Source organism: Amia ocellicauda, chromosome 1 (genome assembly GCF_036373705.1).
Source record: "Amia ocellicauda isolate fAmiCal2 chromosome 1, fAmiCal2.hap1, whole genome shotgun sequence".
Classification (NCBI taxonomy): domain Eukaryota; kingdom Metazoa; phylum Chordata; class Actinopteri; order Amiiformes; family Amiidae; genus Amia; species Amia ocellicauda.
This window is the reverse complement of record NC_089850.1, coordinates 18,467,325-18,493,527: the sequence shown is the minus strand read 5'-3', so window position 1 is coordinate 18,493,527 and position 26,203 is coordinate 18,467,325. Positions and strand designations below refer to the sequence as shown.

General features: G+C 39.3%; 1 protein-coding gene across 1 annotated transcript in view; it reads right to left on the bottom strand.

Annotated features, from left to right (window-relative positions):
* LOC136727450 (proton-coupled folate transporter) overlaps positions 1-14,635 on the bottom strand; it is a 63,284-nt gene extending 48,649 nt beyond the window's left edge. Inside the window, exons 1-2 of the mRNA XM_066697497.1 lie at positions 14,174-14,635; positions 170-878 (exon numbers count right to left, since the gene is read on the bottom strand). Of these exons, the coding sequence (XP_066553594.1) occupies positions 170-878; positions 14,174-14,290 (826 nt within the window). The 5' untranslated portion in view covers positions 14,291-14,635. The remainder of the gene's footprint in view (positions 1-169; positions 879-14,173) is intronic.
* Between the last annotated feature and the right edge of the window lie 11,568 nt (positions 14,636-26,203).

The window sequence follows — 26,203 nt, the reverse complement described above, 5'->3', positions numbered from 1 at the left end:
TCCATTTTTACAGGCAAGCCTGTATTTTTCATAAAGTGAGCTTGGAGGTTCAGTATCCTAAATCACAGGCAACACATTCACTGTCCCTAATGTCCCTGTATCAATGCAGGTACTAACTCTTTACTCAGTATAACTCAGTATATTGTCTTCTTTCAGTACTGGTACTTACCAACAACAATTACATTGTTCAAGAAGGTGCAGAGAAGGAGGAAGTGGAGCTTCTGCCTGTCTTGTCCGGGCCGTTTCCTGAACACCGCCCTGCAGGTGAGCCTGGCGTAACTCCAGACGGAGCGTGTAGCTTCATCACCGCTGAGGATACCCCTGCCCTCGACGGAGCTCTCTGGGTTCCTCAGCAAGAGCAGGACATAGAGCATGGAAAGCACATGACAGCTGCAGAAGACCCCGAATGTGGGGGTGAAGCTGAAGTACTGGACTAAAAACCCACTCAGGAGAAAGCCGACGGTCCCCCCGATGAAGATCATGGACTCCACGATGGCCATGCGTAAAGTCCGGTTGGAGGACTCGGTATCGTCAGCCAGGTAGCTGAAGCAGCTCAGGATCATTGACACATAACCACCGGAGAGTCCTATAAGAATGGAAGCAGCGACAGTCCAGTAAATGTTTATGTTCTCCACCTCAGCGATGACTATGAGAACCGCGCCCGCAGCTATTGACGCCACACTGGGCAGGATCATGCCAAACTTGCGTCCTGCCCGATCCGACCAAGACCCTAGCAGCATGGCAGGGGGGATGGAGACGAAGCTCATGACAGCAGTGAAGAGAAGCAAGATGTAAGAGGCTTGCTTCTGAATCTCATTGTGTTCCTTGTTACTTTGCAGATGGCCACAGATGTCTTCTTCATAGAGCTCCTTGCAAACCTGAAAGAAACAAACGTCGTATTGTGGTCAAACACTGAACAGTTACTGGATCTGTGCATTGCAGTCACACTGTCCAACAGTGGCCACAGCTGAATATCACCTGAATATCTCATGCAGTTTCTGTGAGTTCTCTTGTGGTTTACTCGTATTAGGATTAGGCTTATGGCAGGAATACACTAGCCCACTTTCATAATCCTAACATCGCTAAGCCTCTCACATTAAACGACCGTCTTTTCTGCAGGTTTTTGTATTCCCAACGTAGCAATAGAGGACTAGATGATCTGCCACAGACGGGGGAGTCACACACTACACGATTTTTCACTTGGTTCTGAGGATTCTCGATACCACCATGATGGGTGGTATTTGTGTTCTTGTTGTTGAGGTTATAACGCCAATATAAGTACCTAGCCGCCATTGTTGCATGGCGATACAATTCTCTGATTCTGAAACAGGACATTTATTTACCTAGTCACAGAGAACACAAAATGTCCCCATTTAAATCTGAATCCCCCCCATTTGAAAATGTTCCCCCATCCCCAATGAAACCTTGGGACACCTCATTTCTGAAAGCTTGTCGATGCACCTTTCACTCTATATCGGGACACCTGAGGCGGCTCAAAGACTTGATCAATAGCCCTCAGGTTGCATCTCTGTCCCACTCACTTTAAACGAGCGTCGGTGACAGCAGTGCGCCCAAAGTAGGCAACAAAAAGTCTCAAAAACTTGTCAGTGACAACTAAATTGTGGCCAAAATCATCTAGTGTATGCCCCAGCATTAGGTGTATCTTTTCAAAGGAGGATTCAACCTGTTTTCAGTTTAATATAAAACTAAAATCAAGTGAAAATCAGTGGTCCGAATTAGCTAACAGCTCCACCTTTAGAACTAAATCCCTTTAATACGTAACAAATAACACAAGATTGGTATGTTTCTCATATTGAGATGCCTAGGAACTAAGCTCTGGGGAGACTCCTGATAAAGATTACGTTTAACAGGGTTTCTGTATTAAATCCAAATAAAGGCTGCATTGCTGCATTCCCAGACTCTCTAAACATTCCCCCGGCACGCGCCAATTAGCTGTGTACAACATTCTGTCAGGATGGGATGATGTATCTGACGTAAGTGATAATCCCAATTCTCCTAGTCTGAGCAGACATTTTTGATCCTGGGGAAAAGAAAGGGGAATAAGAAAAAAGAGCAAGCCAAAGCAAAATCTCTGTAGTTAAATTCTTTGGATTGCTTTTCCCCAAGTGCCATATAACAAATTTAATATGGACTTAACCCCCGTGTAAACATTATATTAAAATTAATTTGTCTGAGGTTTGGATAAAGATTAAGGTTATGGGGTTATCATCGTCTGGGGCAGTTTCCTAACTCATTTATTGCAGCCCATTTTCTGCCTTCATTATTTTGTTGAGGTAAGACTTACAGCACAATTTCCTATAACTAATTTTAAGGAAACAGAAAATGAGACTCAGCTGAATTTTAAAAGCCCATTCCCTGACAGTACAATTACTCAATCAACAGTATCTAATCACAACAATTGGCTCGCTGTGAATTTGCAACTTGAGTCTTTTCTTTTCATGGTGTGGGACAGCTGTATATTACTTTAAATTTAACGTTAAAAACCAAAACAATGTTTGTGGTATTTAGAAACTGTAGGCTAGTATGCTTTATGTAATTATTATTATTATTGCATTTTATATTTATACATTACCTTATAAGTTTATGAAGCAGTTAGGTCTTGTGATTGCTTGCGGTTAAAACTATAGGCTAAATAAATAATGTCAAAAATAACCTGCCTTTCCCCCTAAATCCTACTAAATACACAAATAAATGAATTCATGAATGTAAATGACATTCCAGGAACTCCTGAGACCACCTTTTTGTACCATGGGATGATTTTATCAGAACTGAGCTGCAGGGATTTAATTTACCTGAATGAAATTTACCATGTGAAGGACAGAATGAGAAAAAGGTCAATGGATAAACAGATACATCTTCTCTTTCCAAGTGTTTAAAGTGGTGAGTGAAAAACATTATCTGGGGTAAACAAAAAACAAACAAACAAACAACAAAAAAAGCTATAAGATAAAGAAAGGCAACATTATGCTCTGGAAGTTACCCAAAAGGACTCAACAATATTATGCAAACCACCCATAGGACTCCACAGTGCATTGCAATTAACCCATTCCTGTACAAACCAGCTAAAACTAAAACAATAGCCTTTGAATTCAGTATTTAAGCACCATACCATCGCAAACATTGTAGTTTTGTGTGCTTTGTGCAATGTATTATATGTGCAATGACAAATATTTCCAGCCCCAGTTGCTTGTGTAAACAACAGACATCAATCTGTTAAAAAATCAATTTCCCTGCTGATTTGGGATAAATGCTGCAACTTTTCCCTCTTCTGAAGAAAAAGAACAGGCTGCACAGATGCGAAAGAAGGTATCGAATAATGACTTTGGTATTGTTGTATATAGTATGTCAATTAATATGACCTCTTGAGATCACGTATAATTCAAAAGCTTGGGGACACAAATGTAGACTGAGTGACAGTCTTCTTCACACAAAGAGTTATATGGACAATGGGTTGAATGTAAACTTGCCTCATCTCGATTGTAAAGGGAATCATAACAGCAGGAAAGTATTTTATGTGTCTTTCAATATTGAAATTGAAAGGAACAACCATGCAAGGGCAATTTCTCTTTCACTAACACAAATTTGGTATTTAACTTATTTAACAGAGGTCAGACACACTCCAAAAGAGAATATTCTTTTTGCCTAAGTGTTTATTAGTTCAAGCATGCCTTGACTACTTTCATTTTGAGTACATTGTCACTGGAATGACTGAAGAGTGATCAGCTCGTCTCACTGCTGCTGATTTATGAATATTTTTCATTGTTTTTGACAATGACTACCAGAGAGCTTTCATAGCAGTGCAACATGTACAGAACAGTCGTGCTGAGAATGTATTTCCCATAAAGAAGACAATTAAGATGATGCCCTTATCCTGTGAAGAGGGATGTGACTGGGTAATGGAGACAGTGCCACAACAACAGCCAGGATACTGTGTGTGCATTCATCAGCAAAATGGGAAGATAGGAGGGAAAAGATAAACCCTGAAGAAGCAGTGATGTGAGGAATTCTGCTTTCTTGCCAGGTGAATGATTTTCTCTGCTTTGGTCCCACACAGTGCTGATTAATCAACGCAGACCTTTGCAGCTGTTCCTCAGTTGTCACTATACACCTCCTCAGGAACGCTATGAAAAACCACATTGTGTTGCATAACATTGTTACAGACATGTTCTCTCTGAGTAAAGACTTGAATTGTTGCATAATGCTAAATTTTTGTCAACATGATTGGCAGAGTCTACTAACAAAAGGATAAGTACTCATGGAATGATTTAATCCTTTCTAATTGTGGACAGCGAGACAGAAATTTAAATGTAATGTAATTACTTTTCTGCTGAATTGTGACAGCAACCTGAAATAAAAGTGAACAGAAGTGTGTGTTTTTCTGTTGTTTTGTAAAGGCTGCTGTTTTTCTCCGAGAGTAATTCATGTTCCTCTTTCCTTTAGGCCAATGACTCCCGCTCCAATGCGATTGTGAAACAGACACACGAACACAGGCACACCTGTTAACCTTATGGGAATAAAACACATTCCAAAGATAGTTGCTTTTTATTTTGCAAGGAAATCAAAACCATGTTTTCTTACTTTGAAATGAGTTCTGATATTTATATGCAGTTTTAGTGCCAGATGATTTCTAGTGCAGCCTTTCTTTTGATTTCCCTTGCCCAAAATGTGTCTGTTTCTGGTTTTCTGCTTCACTGTGTTGGCAGAAATGTGATGTTTAATGCTGACAGATTTGCATCAATTTATTTTCAAAGAAATGTACCTCTCTTGTAAAATTTATGGAGCAGAAAAAAAAAAAAAAGTAAAGTGGTGCTCCTTAGCAATGATCTCAACAATCATCATAATACAAACCGAAATATCATCACTTACACCTCAGTTTGTACGTTTGATTATATATACCAACTTGCTTGTGCATATTGGCTATTGCACAATATCAACTATTGTACAAATATGCAGATGAGTTCTATGTTCAAATTTGGACTAGGTCTGTAAATGCTGCACTGAAGAAAGCAAGACATGACATAATCTCTCTAAAACCTGTGGTTATGCGTTTCTTGAGAAAGGAGAAGCAAATGACATTCAAAATCCCCTGGGTGCTGTAATATTGCTCAGTGATACAGATGAGCCTAATTTTCACCTTGCAAGTAGCACACAGATGGTATGATGTCTATCTTAAGTTATTGTTTTCTTGGTTTTTTTATTCTGCTGCCATGTAAGAAAGCCAATGCCAAATTAATTTAGTGAAAAGAATGGAAAATATTAGCAATCTATGCATGAACATGTCTGCTTTAATCTGGAAATGTATCAAGACGTGGTTAGTTAACGCAAGTTACAGAAAGTTGAAATGTCTAAATACCATTATTTTGTCATTTCAATTATCCCGAACAAAACACAAATTAAATTACTAATCTGTTTGTTGCAGCAAACCCAATATTGCCTCACTGTTCTCAGCACTGAGTAAATTATATCAGATAATTATATCTGTCACAAGTAAAAAGACAAATCAAGTTCCTTACTAATCCCTTTTTGTGTATCAGAATCAGTCTAAACGATATTCATTATGCTTCATTTTACATTTTCTTCACATGGAGCAGCGGTTTGGGCTCTCGACTACTGAGTGGAGGATTGTGGGTTCAATCCCAGGTGGGGGGCACTGCTGCTGTACCCTTGAGCAAGAACTGTACCTAGATTGTGTCAGTAATTAAAAACCCAGCTGGGTAAGGGCATCTGCTGAGTAATGTAATAATCATGTGTGTAGTATAATTTCCTTATTGTGCATTATTGATCTGAGAACATAAAGTGTGTTAAATCCTGCCTAAACCAAGTGGATATCAAATAACAGAATTAATGAGTAACAGAACCCTCTTATTGCACAGATCCTCCTTTTTGGGGGTCCGGAATAGACTTCTGTCATGCAAGAAAATGTTCACAATGACTCTGGAGATACCGTTTAGTCTATTCTTTGTCGTCTTTCACCTTCATGTATATGGACTGAACACACAATAAGATCTCTATCTTTCTACTCCAGCCAGAAACAACTATAGATAAATGTTGTGCATGCAGGATAAACCGTGCAGATATCAAAAGGGGACCGAACTTGAAGAAAGAGTTCATAAAAAGGAGCTTGATGATTATATTGTACAGTTCTCAAGGTATGGCAATGTGTGAAAGGCAAAAGACACACACACACAAAGAAAGAAAAATACTGAATGTTGGGGGCAAACGTTTTTCCTAGCTGATGAAAACAAACATTGCCATTTATCTAGCTTTGGCTTTTGTAAAGCCTGATACGCCCAATCAATGGTTTCTAACACTATGACAATAATCAACTATCAACAAAATCACTTTCAGCAGTGATCAACAATAGTAATTTGCTATTGTGATTCTGTAGCTAAACATGAGTGCCTCAAGGACCCATTGATCGATGCTGTTGGGAGTGTATTCTTCTGGCACAGCTACCTGATTCAAAGGGCAGAGGTCAGACAACGTGCTGCTCCAATGCATGCTCCTAATATTAATTTCTGAAACTGATTTAACTCCTTCATACTGCATTGCTCTTTGCACAGGTTACCATGGAATGTGTCCCTTGGTAGGGTAAAAGACTGCAGTCGAAACCATCTGTGACTGCAGTGAAGTTTTGCACTCTTGAGCATCAAAAGGTCACTTTGTCAAGGACATCCACTATAGAGCCATCTCTATATGAACAAATAACTTCAAGAAGACTCCAACACAAAACATGCATACTGTATAGATTGTGGGGAGAGAGGGAAGAATACACTGAATAGATCATTAAATAAAGAAAGAAAAAAACGTGCTTATGAGAATTTGAAATTAAATAAAAAACAAAACAATCACGAGTCTCAGAATTAGACTGAAAAACTTGAATACAAAGAAAGAAAGGAATATTTATAGAGAACCAGAACATCCCAGTCAAATGAGATAGGGGAAGACTCCAACAATGAAGGAGAGGAAAGCTTAACAGCTGTAAAGCAACGGAACTGGAGCAATTAAGAAGATCAAAGAGAACAACTGAATACAACCCAAATGAGAAAAGTGTGAGTGGAGTAGTAGCTGTAAATATAGAACGGTTCATTGTTAAATTGAGAGAGCATAATAAAAACATCACCCTGCATGGAATAAAAGAATCGAGAATGCAAGTCATCTTCCAATCCTATATGAAACACATCAATACCCCAAAACAAACAAACCAAAACCTGTTATTTAATTTGTGACAGAAAGATTAAACCTAAAAAGATGTGGTGAATTAAGTGGACAGGATACAATAACCCAAATCTAAATATACCTTTAGAAAAGAATGCTTAAAGTTTCCAAGACCCACAACAGGTGCTGCAGCTTTAGAAACAAGCCGCAAAACCACCACAAAGGGATTCCTGAACCTTGACCTGACAGAACAAAAGCTGCCGACGGCTTGTCTATTACTTAAACACTTAAAACAAGAAATGGAAGTTCATCGCAGAAGCCAGAGGCCAGTGCAGAGCTGAGTGGAGGGGAAGACAGAAACAAAAATGCTGAAGCTGCCTAAACCAGCAAAGGACAAACTAGTTGCTGCACTTGATGCTGCCACATAATCTGACCCCTAGACACCTGTCAGTCTAGCTTCATGTCAATTGATACTTTGTACTGGTTTGGTCAGCTAAGGTGGAAAGTGGCAGTACATCTGAAGCCGGCCATTAAGGCAAAAATATAGAATACTAAGTAAAGTAGTAGTAGCAGTAGAAGTAGTAGAAGTAAACTGACTGAAACTGAAAAGCTACCAAGTCACAACTAAGTTCCTAGCAAGGGGACCCTATTTTGATCAATCTAATTGTGCTTATGCTTAGAAATGCATAGATTTCCCCTCCATCTTCTCTCAGGGAACAGTGGATATAAAGTAGGCCTCAGACCCTCTGTAAAGGTATGGGTGGGAGCACTTTGAAACCGAGAAGAGGTGTTAGAAGGAGGCAGAGAAGGGAAAAAAAAGGAGAAGGAGAATGAAATGAACCTGTGGAAAAATCTTTTTGATGGTGTACATGCATGTGATGTGCACTTTACAGTATTAAACAGGCTTAGCATAGCTCAGCAAGTGAAGCCAGAACTATTAAGTCCAGTGACGTGTGCTCTGATTGATTTACTGAGGAATTATTATTGTTAAAAATAACCAGAATATCCAGAAGTACTTTACCGTATATCAAGGCTGACAAGAAAGTAACATGCTGAACCGCTGCCATAAATATGTTACAACATACGGGCATAATTTATGCCACAAGGTTTTAATAACGTCAAGAGGGACTTGTACTTGTTTTTCTTCGATTCAAGTCCTGTATGATACCTGGAAGAAAAGGGAAAGGTAACCGAAATATGTTTTGTGCTCAGAATATAACTTCTCACTTCACTATCAAGCAGAGAGTATCCAGGTCACAGAGACCCATCAGAATATTCTGGGCTTTGGTTCTGCGCTTTCAACTACTCTATGGAATAAATCGTTGCTTAAAACTGGTGTGTTAGTCGAGACTGATGTGATCATACACTGATTGAAAATGCCACTACAACCTAAAGCGCTGGGAATTTTCAGGCCAGGGGGTAGAAACCACTTATTGAATGCTGCAACTGCTTTATTTCCCCCCGGAACCTCCTAAGCACTACCAAAATGGTACACTGATAATATTTAATATCTATCACAGATTCTTTAACAGTATTTTTTGTTTATTTCAAGGTGCGGGTAATAAACAAACACATTCTGAAATAAACAGGAGTGCAAAATGATGTGTACGGCTTTCGAAATGTTGTTTAAAATTCACAGAAGTCTGATAGGGGTATACAAAGTAATTGTGAGGGATATGAAAAATCATATGGGACCACTCTGGCTAATGTGTTCAGCGGCTGGAAATAATTGCGATGGCTGTGTGGGAAGAGGCACAGATAGGGAAAATGGGTGATATAAATTAATGTGCGGCCTCAGAACACTGACTTTCAAATTATGAGTGCGCACGAACCGAAGTCTTCCAGGACCTGAGCAGCTCTCCGAACGCACGGCCGCGTGCGCCTGGTAGCACTGCTGGTCCCAAGCTGCTTGCCAGTAGCATTCGTTAAAAGCCGTATGTTTGCAAATTCAGCCCGACAGGACGTTTTTCCTTGAGGGGAAAATAATAACAATGATACGTATAACCCGCAGACCCTTGTTGCTACCATTTTAAATTGTACAAGGTGAAAACAAACAGGTGATGGGGCCAAAAAAAACAATCACCAAAGTAACCAGGGATAAGCGAGTCGGGAGGAACTGAGCCGTGACGTTTCACCACATGATGTCATCCTAGACCAATCCGCTGAAAGGCATTACCCTGCTGTGTGTGATCTCTCTCTGCAGGTTTTCTATCCAAGAAAGCTCAAGGGAGAAACGTGTTACTAAAGGACGGAATTTCAGACATGTTTTCAGTGCCGTGCTTTGGATATAATTTACCCATGTCAAGCTACAAGTACAAGCTGCCTTTTAAATAAACTGAAATAACTGACATTTATTTTTCTTATTGGTCTAAAATAAATACCCAACCCATCATTGTATGCGTTATATTCCATGTGCTTATCAATTCCTCTTCTTAGATTGGAGCTGTCCAATCCATATCCCGGAGGCCTCAGCAACTCAGAAGAACTAATTATTTGCTCAGCTGAACAAATTGAATGTTGTTTCCAGGTTTATAAGCTGGAAGATACCTTAAAAACCCCACAGAGCTGTCGCCCTCCAGCATCAGAGTTGGAGTTCACCGTAGAGTTATTTGAAACTCATTTAAGACGATAGCATAAAGTTTGGATTTAAGTGTCAACTCGACAGTATTTCTTAAATTTGTGGGGGTTTTTTTAAACCAAAAGAATATGTCCTTGTCAGTAGCTTTGGTATTCTGGAGCTCTGCTTTGAATGAATACGAAATACAAAACCATAAGCACTGAGATGGTCTGAAGACCGGCCGGATCAAGTCCCTCGCATCAAGAGCGGCCGCCATCACTGTAGTCACAATGTCAGAATGCAGACGCGCTGCGTCAGGACGTCACAGTACATGCCGTGGACCAGTTTGGGACTCAGGCGATATGATATACGACACTGCGCTCCTGAAACTAGTCCAGCACAGGCGGAGGTGCAGCTGAGCCCTAGTGGAAACCCCCCGGCACGGCACGGCCACGCTGAGGTGCAGCTAAACGTGGCTACTGGAAACGGGGCTTAAGAGAACACCTCCCTACTTCCGTTATTATAAATAAAATATTGATACAGTTTGCAGTAAATGTCTAGTTATGTTATGTTAGCAAAAAAATAAATATGTAAGTGCGTTGGTTTTACTTGTTAGAATAATGTGTAATGAGATGTTCTGTTCTGTGTTCTAAATGACACATGTAATATATAGATATAATTAAGATTGGACTTGCATGCTAATGCACATTCGCAGACCCCTGATGTACTGATGCACTTGATCTGGATCAAAATGGCAGTATGAAAGCGCCTAATGTTAGTCTGATGAGCAGTAGTGACTGGTTGTCTGCGGGGGTAAGAATAAGGGGAAGGGAGTGAAATCACAGGACTGCAGCAAGCGGGTTGCAGGGGAGCAAAAGTGGAAATGAAATGGGGAAGGGAAGTCCGCAGATGTAAGAAAAGGCCTAATTAACAGGCCTAATCACTAAGACAGCAACAATTAGACAACTCCCAGTCCCACATACACAGATCAGGGCCTCTGCTAAGTCTGTTAACACCATATACAGCTGCTGATCCCCAGCCCAAGGCACTTTCAGAGCTATATCTCTGCGTAGGGCTGTATCTTTCTGCTGCAAACCACACAGAGCTCCAAAGAGAACTTCAGCGTGAAAGCATAGCATTAATGCTCTTTATGTGGATTATAAATTCAGCTGCATATCATCCTACTGATTTAAAATGCCTTTTTATAACAAAATTACCTCTCCATCTTTGGATTAAATAGTCAGATGTCTAAGTAAAATGGAAAAATGTTTTTAGCCATTGAATTACGAGTCCTGTTTTAATCAGAAAATTGAGCAAATTTCTGTTAACCCTTCTCCTATAATTGTGAATGGAGGAGCGCACTGTGGATGAGCTGCTATCCACACTAAAGTATCGTACATCTGTTACATGCCATTGCACTGTTAATGATTTATGCCATGCATGTATGGTAGTAGATCTATTTTAATTATTTAGAGCATACGAATATTTTATACAAATAAAAGAGCTAACATGCACAGAAATATTTTGCAGGGAAACAAATAATATAGTACTGATATGGTTGATTCTTGTCCTGAAACAAATCTTCACATGACTATAAATGTAACCAAAAGAACAAAGGGTTTTCCTAAGTGTGTTGCAAAGTTCCCAGATTAGTGGAATTTATGTTTTTGTATAACCAGAATAATTCTCCATAAAAGTATTAATTTAATTTCAAAATCTGATCAAGAAACTTAAACACATTCCTTTAGGTTTGACCCATTTTCTTCCATGTATCTGCAAGATCAGCTAATAAGGACAATTAGGCTAATTAGCCTCAAATCTGTTTAGCCTGTTTGTTTTTTGTCCTTGCATATGTATTAATGTATTTCACTATAAGTGTCTATCTCTTCTATTTACCAGATGTACTTCACCTTGTGTTTAACAAGACAGTTCTTGTTTTTATTCTGAGGTGGGCCTAAGTGGTTTACATTCAAAGAGTATTTCTAAACCCCTCATGTCTGAAATTCTTGCTTTCACTATCCTGCTAAGCTCATAATCAAACACTAACACATGGTTGATAGTTTACAAGACAGCTGTGTCAATCACATTAACAAACTGAAGACATAATTTCCCCCTCAGTGTGTTTTGTATCCAACAAGCTCAATAGCATACGTTGTGGGTAAAAAAATGCAGTGGTAATTAGAACAACAAAACCGCTTCCACCAGCTTGTATTACTTATGCTGAAAATGATCTTTAAAATATGTTATATTTAATATGTTTATCATATGAAACACTTCTGATCAATAAATCTCTGTTATAATCTTTCAAAGAATACTGTCCAGATTCAGACAGGTAGTGCAGTGTACCCTAAATTACCCATAATGCCCTGCTGGACTGTGCAAGCCTGTTAGATGCACATGTCAGAGTTCCATCAAATTAAAATATAACAGCCTCATCTTGGTAGTAAGAACTCACTGCAAGAAATACAAAATAAAACTGTAAACTCTACTGTTCTTTATCAACCTGGAAATACAAAGGACACAAGGCAACCAAGGCACAAGGCACAGTGGTCAGTTATGGAGGGCATTGGGTCAATACCTGGACACTAAGGTCAAATTCTAAGTGCAGAGGAAAAGCACACAGAAAGCTATACAAGTTATTTATCAGCAAGAAACGTTTGTCCTTTCAGGCATGCCGTACACCTGCCTTCTAACTCAGGAAATCAGCATCATCTGACATCATCATCATCAAGTGTCATATTCTGCTAATTATTCTCAAAATGTTGCTCAATTTGCAGGCAGTAAAGTAAAGGTGAAATGAGTGACTACATTGAGAGGAATGTAACTGAAAAACTAAAGGCCTAAAAGGCTGACGCTGTGTCAAGTATGAATGAGAGAGGGGGAAACATTTAGGAGATCTAGGGCAGAGAGTTTTTATAATTAACAATAATAATAAGCATCATCATCTTTTTAAAGACTTGACTAGTTAATCATTATGCTTCTGGATTCTGTTTTTCTTTTTCATGTATTCAGTTTTTGTTGTTTTTCAGATTTTGACAAGTAAGGCAGAGCAGATGGGGGTATAAAAGACAAAACAAAACATAATCAAAGGGAATTGGTAGCAACTTATGAACTGTGGTGAATGCGAATCAAAATAATAAAACTATGAAATACTGGTCTGTGAGTGTGACAATTAAATAATTGAAAGACATGTCCCTTTTACATTTAGCTTTGGCGGAAGCTGCAAGATGCGTACCTGGACTTGAGCAATTCACTCTTTAATGCCTATTTAAATGCTGTTTTTCTGGATTGTCATACTGTGTGAATCACTGTTTTCTCTTGTTGTAACTATAGCAAAGCGTCACAGCGTTTTGATCTCCACAAAAGCAAATGGAAACATCACATCCCGGATTGGTGTGACACTCCATGTGTTCTGGGCCAAGAAATATTAAACCCACCTCATTTACCATCATTAGTCATTCATTCCCATTGAATCGCAAGAAAGGGAAAGCTCATAGTAACGAATTAATAACATTACAAGAAGCATATTGACACATTTATCATCATATAGAGGAGAGGATTTAACTTCCATAAACTTCATATAGCAAGCATTCATTCGATAAATGAGATACTTAAACTTAAGGTCAATGGGGGTAAAACAGCAGAGCTATTTACTCCAACTTATCATTAGCGCCACTTGAAACAACCATCGAAGTCACAAGCCATGAAATAAACAACCCTAGTCATTACATTAACAGGTTTTGTGTTTTCTCTCTATTTATTGTATTTTTTCAAGATGCAGATGTTCTTAAATTAATATGACAGTTATTATAAAGAATATGGAAGCCCATTTGGCCACAAAATTATTATTATTATTAATAATAATAGTAACAATAAAAATACTAAGTGGGACTTCTGACAAAGGTATTCATCAGTTTCCACATGTGAAACTCGAAGACATAGACCAGATTGGTTTGTGTTTGGAGCTGAGCACCCTGAGTGTGAGGGAAAGTGCCTGCTATAATATTACATTTAATATTAAATCTGTCACATTAACACATAACCATATGCAGTTCGGAATAAATGCAGTAGTATCTTGTTAGCTAATAGTATAAGGGGAATTAGTGACAAAAAAAAAAAAAAAACAGTAATGCGGTGTAAGTCCCTGTAATGTTTGCTTTTATTAAAATGCATATGCTTTTGATTGACAAGATAAGTGGTCACACAATATTGAAATCAGCGTTGTATACGATCTGTGCAATTACACCTGAGTGTTAGAAAGCATCATTGGTATGGGCTGTAGTGTTGCATGGCTTCAATTAAAATAAGATCGCTTTTGGATTCGGCGCAAATCTGTATAATGAAACGCTACCGTGTGCGCCTGAGTCGCAGATTATTCACAGATCTGCGTCCAGCAGTGTGACAAGGGGAGGGTAGCTCTCACTACCAGGCACTTACCCTGCTGATTATGAACTGCTGGCAGGTCAGTGAGAAAATGAAAGTTGCCGTCATGTAAAGAAACATTACCGGCTCCACCGTTATGGCTCTCCTGAGTCTCTCTGCCCACACGGGCATGCTGGGCAGTCGGATGGTAAAAACACCGGATGGAGAGAAAAACTCAAAACATAAGGCACTAGAGAGAAAAACCACAGGAAGGTTTGGTTTCCAGAGGCAGCTGTCAGAGGGAGGAGTGTTGATTGAATCCGGTCACAAACTGTCACATGTCACACTTTCTCGGACAGATATGGTTTCCTCATCACGACTGTGCACATCTACTGACCCTTCTTCCTTCTGCCTTCCTGCCCTGCCTTCATACACAGGCTTGTGTGAACCACATGGCTTTTAGTTTGAAACAACTTTAGATAAAGATTAAAACAGCTGCTTACGTGCTTAGACTGATCCATAATGTGAACTGTTTAAGTGTGCTGGGTTACACATTAACCACACTGTCACCGTTTCTGTGTGTGTGTGTGTCACTATGGAGAAATACAGCCTTGGTCGAGACGATACATTCACTTCCTGGTTTTTGTATTTTCTTTTTTTGTGCAGGTAATAGAGAGAGAAACAACATCAGAGCTTTGTATTTGATTCTATTGAAAATAATACAACTAAAAACACGATTTGTTATTTTGTAGCACTGTTGTTAACTCTAATAACCGCATCAATATTGATGTATACAGCCAGGTGTTTATAGTCTCCTGGTAGAACTACAATATATATGGATGTTGAAAGGCCTAAACAAGGACTGACAGCTGAGAAAAGTGCTTGGATACAGTTTCTCTCCTCCTGGGTACCACTTTTCTCTTGGCTTGCATCTCAGTTCAATTCCACATGAAATCTACCCATATCAAAGGGATTTGTAGAGACATCTTCATGAAACTGATAGGACGTGGAGAGGCACCTTTGCTTTTAGACGATGAAACCATTAAAAGCTGGGATGGACAGGCTGGACAACCACAGTATGGAAGTGAAAAGATATAGACAGATGAAACCGTGTTTGAACTTTTCAATCTGACACATGAGCACAAAACAAAAGAGGCGACACGTTGTTAGAATATTGAAAAACAAACAGTACAGATTGTGCACAAGCCATAGACACCATGCTTACGTTGTTCAAATCTGACGTCTGAGCCTCGTGAGGTGTATCCCTCTGAAATGAAATTATATATCTAAGTTTTTTAAATTATTTTATTAATTCCCTTGATGAAGTCTGTCGAAATGTTGATTAAAAAAAAGAAACCCGGGTCTCCTTGAAATAAATATTTTAAATTGTAAAAACTAATATAAAAAAGTATGAGTGCTTTCTCCAACAATAGCTTATGTATAAACAATAATTATCCAAACACACACTGTTCAAATGTATTCACACCCTACCAATCAATCTTTAATGCATCCACCTTTGATTCAAAGTTCAAGTGTTTCCATAAAAGTTTTGTAGTGCATTTATGTCTATAAAGTGAGGGAAAAAAGTATTTGATCCCCTGCTGATTTTGTATGTTTGCCAACAGACAAATAAATGATCAGTCTATAATTTTAATGGTAGGTGTATTTTAACAGTGAGAGACAGAATAACAACAAAAAAATCCAGAAAAAGGCATTTCAAAAAAGTTATAAATTGATTTGCATGTTAATGAGGGAAATAAGTATTTGATCCCCTATCAATCAGCAAGATTTCTGGCTCCCAGGTGTCTTTTATACAGGTAACGAGCTGAGATTAGGAGCACTCTCTTAAAGGGACTGCTCCTAATCGCAGCTCGTTACCTGTATAAAAGACACCTGTCCACAGAAGCAATCAATCAATCAGATTCCAAACTCTCCACCATGGCCAAGACCAAAGAGCTGTCCAAGGATGTCAGGGACAAGATCGTAGACCTACACAAGGCTGGAATGGGCTACAAGACCATCGCCAAGCAGCTTGGTGAGACGGTGACAACAGTTGGTGCGATTATTAGCAAATGGAAGAAACACAAAATAACTGTGAGTCTCCCTCGGTCTGGGGCTCGTGGAGTTTCAATGATCATGAGAACGGTGAGGAATCAGCCCAGAACTACACGGGAGGATCTTGTTAATGATCTCAAGGCAGCTGGGACCATAGTCACCAAGAAAACAATTGGTAACACTACGCCGTGAAGGACTGAAATCCTGCAGCGCCCGCAAGGTCCCCCTGCTCAAGAAAGCACATGTACAGGCCGTCTGAAGTTTGCCAATGAACATCTGAATGATTCAGAGGAGAACTGGGTGAAAGTGTTGTGGACAGATGAGACCAAAATCGAGCTCTTTGGCATCAACTCAACTCGCCGTGTTTGGAGGAGGAGGAATGACCCCAAGAACACCATCCCCACCGTCAAACATGGAGGTGGAAACATTATGCTTTGGGGGTGTTTTTCTGCTAAGGGGATAGGACAACTGCACCGCATCAAAGGGATGATGGACAGGGCCATGTACCGTCAAATCTTGGGTGAGAACCTCCTTCCCTCAGCCAGGGCATTGAAAATGGGTCGTGGATGGGTATTCCAGCATGACAATGACCCAAAACACACAGCCAAGGCAACAAAGGAGTGGCTCAAGAAGAAGCACATTAAGGTCCTGGAGTGGCCTAGCCAGCCTCCAGACCTTAATCCCATAGAAAATCTGTGGAGGGAGCTGAAGGTTCGAGTTGCCAAACGTCAGCCTCGAGACCTTAATGACTTGGAGAGGATCTGCAAAGAGGAGTGGGACAAAATCCCTCCTGAGATGTGTGCAAATCTGGTGGCCAACTACAAGAAACGTCTGACCTCTGTGATTGCCAACAAGGGTATTGCCACCAAGTACTAAGTCGAAGGGGTCAAATACTTATTTCCCTCATTAACATGCAAATCAATGTATAACTTTTTTGAAATGCGTTTTTCTGGATTTTTTCGTTGTTATTCTGTCTCTCACTGTTAAAATACACCTACCATTAAAATTATAGACTGATCATTTCTTTGTCAGTGGGCAAACGTACAAAATCAGATGGGGATCAAATACTTTTTTCCCTCACTGTATGTGTGTTATATGTGTGATAACATATACTATACACAAACACACACAAACAGTTTTTCAAATTAAATGTGGGAATACATTGGAGTTCAAATACACATACATAATCATATTAATACCTAAAAGTAGCAGATATGTACAATTTTTGTTATGTCCATCGTGTCATTAATAGAAAGTGAAATCTACTTGAGGAAAGTTGAAAAGAAGAATGCTTAACAATTGGGTTTTTATTTAAATTCAGACAGGAATGCTCTCATGCTAAGAGACTCCATTCCACACAGAACAATAATGTACAACAGGGTTTGAAAAGAAAAGGCCTTTTTATTTTTTGTCCTCCCTGTATTCTCAACATCAAATTAATTAACATGCACACAGGTGCGACCAGCAAGACAATGCAGTGCTCACCTTCAGCGGCTACATTTTGCATTGCTAATCTGTATGCGGTGGGAGCCAGCAGAGGATGGCAAGGCTGGGAATTGAAGAGTTTCAATATGAAAACCTGGTATAATAACCAGAAGGATTCAAAGATGCTCACTAATGAGTATGTTATACATGATACATACATACCTTTATACATAATAAATACATTCAATAATTAATAAAATCCAATGTAGAATGCAGAATCTTGAATCCTATATTAATCCTGTACAAATTAAATATTGTTTTTTGGTATTTCTGTGGGGAAATGTGATGGAAAAGTAAATATGCATTGATCACAAAGCAAAACAGCAACTTCCTCAGACTCCAGCTGCTGCACAGATACAGATATTAAAGAATCAAACTTGGGATGCTTCTGCAGTGAGAATTCCTGAAGAAAAGGCATTTGTGTTGAGATCTGTTGGGGAGCTGGTGCTGTTTGATCTTTGGGGAAAACTTTGCATTCTCGTTGTGTGCTGTAACCTTACCTTGTCCTCTTCAAACCAAAAAGGCCAGCATTATTCCATTATTCTTGGATTAGGGATACGCAGAAGACTTTCAAAGTGCATCAGAGTGTTAATTCCACAAATCCATGCACCCCTTCGCCGTAATCAATTTTGCAGCCTCGTGTGTGGATTGTAACCGCCTCACCCCTACAAAAACGGCACTAATCCTTTTTTTATCGTTGTTTCTGCCACTGTTTCGCCGGCGCCCTACTGCATTTAGTCTCAGATTAGTGGCTGGCTGGGTGTTAAGAGTGCAGTAGCGCTTGATCAGTGAAATCATCTGATCCCCTCTGATCGAAGAACATGAGCTGGCTTGTGAATTGAAGTGTAGCCAGAAACTGAGAGAGATATCGGAGGGTGGGAGGAAGAATGTGACACAAGCTTTCTTATTCTAATTGGAGCTGTAATTAAAAGTGAGAAGGTGTTTGTGACAATAAGGGAAAGTGTTGCTGTATTCCGTTCACCTGACTTTTACAAAGTGAATGATTCTGTGGAAGCACCTCTGTTGCACCCAGATTAGCAAATACTCAAGTTTTTGGTTATGAAAACAGATTCATAAGACTCTGATAAAAAAAAAAAAATCTTTATCTCTAGATTTGGGATATTGTTAAACCTATAAGACACCAATAAGTTATATCATCTGAAATGGCAGGGATAATACAGTAATTTAAAAGATCAAATGACCACTTGTCCAAGAAATGTCAAATATATAATCTTGTATGCGATTTCACACTCTGAAGGCCATCGGCTGCTTAATCCACTGTTGTGTGGCATCAGAGGTGGTAAGTTATCACTGAACATAACATTTAGCTTCCCCTTAGCACTTTTCCCCCCTAAGATGACCTGTGTGACTTATTAATGCTTACTCCAAAACAGACTCCACATATAATAAGAGGTTATGCATCAGACAGAAGCTGCCTGCATTCCAATTGTGCAATTAGAAAGTGAACCATGTCCCCTTGAGTCGGTAACATTTTTAAAACCTAATGCATAAGTAATTGCTGGTATATATAGCATGGTGCTGTGACATGGTGTCTTCTATCGATGGTACTTAGTCTGGTATTTGATCTTCTGTCTTCCCTGGATCATTTGTGTAACATAATATTGTGTATATATGTTTCGTGGTGGCTACCATTCAAATAGAAAACCAACACAATGAACCCAAACAAAACGTGGCCCCAAGATAGCTTAACTTTTTAATGTGACAATAGCTGAGGAGTTTACTTACACAAGACATTTTCAAAAGAACATAAGAACACAAGAAAGTTCACAAAGGCGAGGAGGCCATTCGACTCATCTTGCTCGTTTGGTGTCCATTAAAAAGTGATCCAAGGATCCTATCCAGTCTATTTTTAAATGTTCACAAGTTTTCAGCTTCAGCCACATCGCTGGGGAGTTTGTTCCAGATTGTGACGACTCTATGTGTGAAGACGTTTCTCCTGTTTTCTCTCTTGAAGCCCAATTTCCATTTGTGTCCCCGGGTCTGTGTGTCCCTGCTGATCTGGAAAAGCTCCTGAAGGAAGTGGAGGAGGCTTCGGAGTACAGAAAGTAAAATAGTTATTTACCTGCCGGCACGGGAGCCTAACCGCTGTTAAGTCTCAAAGGTTTACAAGTTTGTTATAGGTTTTATACACTTTTGGTTCATGGGCTGGGCAATAAGTCCAAACTTGCAAAGAATATGGGGTGTATATCCGTGGGGGCTCCTGCCATCATGGAAGCAAACGTTTCCATTGTCTTCAGTACACGTCCGGCCTTAAAAACGGGAAATCTACAAAGGAAGGCGAGAGAGAGTCAGCAAAACCTTATCTCGTAGAACAGCCTTGCTTGACCAACATAATTGTTCTGACCCTTAACATGTTAAGACAAATCATTTCAGTTCATATTTGATGTGGTTGATGCCTTTCATGATTTTGAAGACATGAATCAAGTCCCCATGTAGTCTCCTCTGTTCCAGGGTGAAAAGGTTCAGTTCCCCCAGTCTCTCCTGGATGAAAGATAAGTATTACTTTCTATTAAAACAAATCTTGGATCTACATACAAGTCGTGGCATTCACAGAGAAGGCCTCAAAGTTCTGAAATCAGTCCTTATTAAACAAACAACTGTGGGCTTTGTGTTTGTGTGTGCAGTTCCTTTAAACCTTGCAAACTGTGTATATACAGAGCAACACAATCGAATCCTGTTCTCCCTTTTTCAACAGCCCCAACAAAAGTAATGTTTTATATCAACACAGAAAACATTCTCCTTTAATAGTGCCACATTGCACTGCTTTTTTCCCTCCTGCTCGTTTCGGTTGAAGCTACTCAATTCCATTTCAAGTGGAAAGTCCTCTCATCTCCATTCCTAATATTGATAGCAATAATAAATGGAAATAAAACAAATGGGCATCATGATCTTATTCCAGAATGTTTGCCAGAGATGAGAAAATCCAAATCCTGAAAACAAGCCCCTTGAATCCTTTTACGGTACAAGAGCAAATGGTGATGAATGCTCTCCTGTCATTTTTACCATTTGTAATTGAATTGATTTGAATTGGAATACCAAAGCCTTGATTAATTAAAATAATCATTATTACAGTGCAGTTCTGATGCCAATAGTGGAGGGGAATGCAGCTCACCAACCAGCCAAGATAATTTTTAAACTCGTAGAATATAGGTTCAGATGTCTCAAGGCTAAAAGTGTGTGTAATTCTAGCCTACAATATGGGAAATTGTCTGGTCTCTCATAGGGACATTCAACAGTATAAAGTCACAAACACCCAGCTGTGCTATTACTTATTTAATGAGACCTCCATTGGTGTTAATAATGACCTTCTTGCACAAGTCAGAGTAATGATCCTGCAGTTGCCTTTAGTAGCACAGAATTCGTTTTCCTGCTCTAATGGGGTATGCTTGGTTATATAGCATGCTGTCACAGTGCGATCAAATCCCCAATGTCATACTGTTTAGCGCTACTACTAGTCCTATCACTCGTGTTAAACAGAGCGGGCTTGTTTAGCATGACTCGTAATCCTGTGTCCGGAGCAGCTGAACCATGCTGTTGCGTGCGTTGACTCAAATTGAGTTTCGCAAGCAGCGTTATGAATATGTTCCTCTAAAACACAGACAAGCGGTCTTTCAAGTGCCCTATCAAAACTCAGACATCTATTCAATCATGTCTTGTTTGTGCGATATTGAAGTCAGTTTATCGATCAGACTTCACCGACATGTCTAAAGATGGATAGCATTTATTTATAGTGATCTAAGGGACATTTTGGTTTCACCATGTTGTTGTTGTTTTTGTTGTTGTTGTTGTTTATTGAAGACACAGGCTGACATTTGTGTTATTTTGTTATTATCTTTATTATTTGTCCAGGCTAACAGCAATAGATGAAATTTGTGATTTATTTATAAATTTTTTAACTGCAAGGCAAGCAGTAACTCACTAGTGCTGTCATTCCCACTCGCAGAGAATTCCCATAATGGTTATTTATGATCTCTCAGAACCTCTGTTAATGAATGGCTGTTCTCGTTGGCTCGTGATGTATTAAACAGATGAAACTGTACGGCTTTCCTAAAGTGCAGGATAAACAGAGCGCTTGTGTCACAAACCGTTCCCTTTGGGGTGACAAAATAGGTCTTTAAAGCCTATAGGTGAGATCTATTTTGTTGTTGTTGCTCGAGATGTATTCCCTAATAAGTCCCATGGAACCTCAACTTTATAGAAAGTTTTTTTTCTCTCTCTCGAGGTCTGCCTTGTCGCATTGTGTCACCATGAGAGTTTTATGATTGCCCTGCATGCATTTATGTCTGGGAACAGTATAAGTATACAAACAGGGAGAATGGAGAAGGGCAGTGCAGTCTGTGTTTTTAAACTCTCACTCAAAGTAGAACACTGAATAACAATTGTACCGCTTTGTGATATATGATGGAGAATTGATTATTACTAGGAGGTTGTAATGGAGTGGATGTTACCATGGGTAAACTGTGGTCTCTACGAGCTTGTGGGAAACTGGTGACAGCAGCCATTTTAGCTCCCCATCCAGAAAAGTCTAGAGCCAAAATGGCAGCCAGTTTCCCAACACTTACAAACAGGTGTTAGCCAGGGGCTTGGTATATAAAAGTACCTCCTGAGAGGCCAAATGATCTTGGATTGGTGGAGAGAGAGGGAAGAGTAAGTTTGCCGGCCGAGAGCGCTTGTTTACTCCTTCTGTTTAGATTTCCTCATTGGTGGTTCCAAAGTACTTTCTGTGGGGTGAGAAAGTTATGAAGCCCCTAGTATTTTATATTGAAATGTTGATACACTACCTCAGAGGAGTAAAAAGGAACTAGAAGCTCAACCAAGTGAGTTTTCAGTTCATCCAGTTTGTGTCCTGTACAATTAAACAGACTGATTGTGCACTGTGACCTTGTTTGTAGTGTTCTGTAGATAGAGAGTGAGTTGAGGATTTCTGTCAGGGCCTCAGAAACCATTTTGTCATGGAGGAAAAATGAGAATGTATGTGATACAGCTTTCTGAATACCATTTTAGAGGCTTAGACTCTTTATTTCCTTGCTTTCTAAAGATTGAATTGCAAGAAGAGCATTGAATCAATTGACATCAATCGACTAATCTGCCTGACAAAATTTGCAGGTTGTAACTACTGTATATATCAATGATGTCTCCCAAGCTGTTCAATTTAAGTGTAAAGTATATTTAAGAGCTTACAGTGGTTTCTGGTCATCTTAAAATATTGAAAAAAGCCTCAATATTTCAAGATCTCATTCAATATTTAAGTGGTGCTGGTGTGTCCTGTATATGCTTATTCATTTTTCTAGTGTGGGAATCTGTATATGGTGGTTCCATAATGGATTAATTCAGCATACACACAACCTGTATTAACCTGCTATAAAAAAGCATACTGTATGTATGGGAATAATTACAATGGAGCACTAGCCTTCCCTTATTTTGTGTCATTAGGGAAATTAAAATCTTTCCAGAGACCACTAGAGATGGATTTCGTTGTAGGGCTATAGCCCAATATGGCTTTTTGCCATTTACATATGACTAAGGGCCTCAGCAGAATTGAATACCTGATCCATTGTAGTTCAGGAAATGCATTGCATCGTGGGGGGAAAGCTGGTTTCTAACGTGTAATTAATTTGGCCTAAAGGACCAGCTTGCCAAGACTAGTACGCACCAATCGAGTCCTTCTCAGGGGTCGTGTTTCCCGTCTTCTATTACTGTATAATGAGCAGGTCAACATGATTCAATACTTTTTTAAATATATATTTCCAAAGCATTCCATCTCTTTGAGTAATTCAATTTCATTCTTATTCACCATTTTTTCCCTACAATAATCTTATCCATGGTGGTGTTGTCAAGCTTAACCTCTTGTGTGCTCATACTAATTGTGTTTCTAGATGGTAACATTGTTCATGGAGATAAGCAAGCTTGCAATTACAGCACCTAATTGCATTCCTAGGTCACAAGGTATGCGTTCCTCAGAGGAACTGCAAAAGTCATAAAATAAAAAATGTAGGCATTGTTTATCGATATATTGATCTTAACCGTTAATACGATTTAATTAGCATTTTAATTTCCTTACAAAGGTCCTGATGGAATCAATAAGCTAATATCACTGTCAATACTGACAAGTATTTTGGAGAAAAACAAGTTGCAAGTATTTTACGCAGAAAATCTCTTGACAGCAAAGGCACCTCCTCCGTGTGTCTCTATCCCCATTAGACGTCACGTTGTCTTATTTGTTGCCAAATCACGGACTGAATGCATGTTCTATTACCGTGACTGTAAATAACCCTTAGGCTAGCAGATGAACGACAGGTGTAACAGAAAAAAAAATCACTATAGACAAGACAAAGGACCTGGTCTGTTGTCAAGGGTAACTTAATGATCCAACCTTCGCTAGAATACAAGCTTTTATTTATACAGGGAGCAGGTATTTTATGGACTTAGGAAAGACTACCTGGTTTCTTGTAGTGTAGCAAAACAAAAACAACAACAAAAATTATATGAAATGGAGCCCCACAAGTCAAGCTATCTTTACAAAAACAACAAATTCAGCAAAGGATAAAATTTACATTTTGAGGCATAATGTCTGCACATACTCTACAATGTAGTAATAGTTGATGTGAAATATGAATAGAGAGACAGAGCTGTACAATTCGAATGTTTTGTGACATCAACATGCTTTCTGTTTGCATTTTCCTTTGATACAGTTAATATAATTCCGTTTGAATCAAAAGCTTATAGTGATCCACTTGTAGTCCTCTTTGGCATTTCAACGCATTTGTAAGGTGTAGGTGTCCGGCGTTATTATAGCACAGTTATAAAAACAAATCCCCAAACCTTTGGATAAACTGAACAGAATAAACAATGTTTTAGTGAGTCATATATTTGTCTCAGGCCTTTCAACAGGGGGATCCTGTCTTGTCTATCCACCTCTCAGTAGGACTCTAAATTCACTGACATTAACCAGTTTTGTAGGGAAAATGTCAAACAAGTTGAATGTGACTGTGGTACTAAGGACACTGATGATGAAGCCAACAGAAAGCTGTTTGATTTACCACTGAAAGAGTCTAACCTTGACAGAAACCGAGGTTGACGACTGAAATTCGACCTGACATTACACCTGAATAAACAGAGGGGAAGACGTAATTAAAGAATAATCAGCACGGCAGGCGCTATTAGTTGTTTGCGTAAGAGTAGCAGTCTATTTTAATCTACTTCCTATCTATTTATCTAGTTAATGAAACAGATCAGTGCTTAACATCATTATCTTACTGGCGCCTTGAGCATTGTTCTTTGTGAAATCCTTCCATAAGCCTTTTTAATGTTCCAGATCAAGTTATTAATTAAAGGAGAGACGGAGAGAGAGAGAGAGAGAGAGAGAGAGAGAGAGAGAGAGAGCGAGAGAGGGAGAGAAACTGAAGTGTTTTGATCTCAGCTTCATCACCGTCTGCTTGGCAACTCCTCTCGCTGGTAACAGTAAGGCTTCATCACTCTTCTCTCTGATCTTTCCCGAGGGATTTTTTTTCCTTATTGTATGTTTCATCTTGCTATTAGTACTGTAGAAGCAAGACTCAGCTTGGCCGTTGGATGGGAGGTAACCAGACTTTAAATCTGAGGCACTGGAGTAAAAATGTATTTGCAGTAATAAGTATAAGTATTAATATTATTATATATATATATATATATATATATATATATATATATATATATATATATAGGCCTGGGAAAATCGCATCTACAGTCATGACTTTGCAGTCCACATATCCCACACGTTCCTCACAGGAAAGCACAATGACCTCCCTCAGGGGTGTGTGTTTAAGGGAAGGGTTGGTCACTCTCTCACATTCGATGAGGTTTTACAATATAGCGTTAAGCAGAACTGGGATGGTGCTGGACTTAAGACAGGAGGTGTGCACTCCACAGAGATCAATTTTTCAAAAGTGTGAGAATACCTTTTTGACCATTGCTACAAAGAAGCTCAGCAATAGAGGAACTTCATTCAACTGTTAATGAAACACAGCCTAACACATCACATCAGCACACAGCACCCCCCGCCCCTCCTCTGCTTTGTCAGCATACCCAGACTGAATTGCCCCTTCGTTTGTTTCTGCCACTGCCTCCCCACAAGGCTGTACACATCACTACCTTGGATGCTAAATGCGATCTTTTGTCTATGCCCTTCTTTTATTAATTCCCTTCACAGGGTTATTTATAGTTTTTACACATATTAGGTGTGATTTATGTTGATGGGTTTGACATCTCAAGCTGCACAAAAAGGTGCTAAACAGAAAAGCTAATGATATATATATATACACTGAGTGTACAAAACATTAGGAACACCTTCCTAATATTGAGTTGCACCCCTTTTTGCACTCAGAACAGACTCAATTCATCTGGGCCATGGGGACTCCAATGCTTCTCGCAATTGTGTCAAATTGGCTGGTAGTGGATCTCTACTCTGAATATCTCATCCAATCTAATCCCACAGATGCTCGATTGGATTGAGATCTGGTGACTGGCAGACCACTGCAGTGAGCTGAATTCACTGTCATGTTTGTG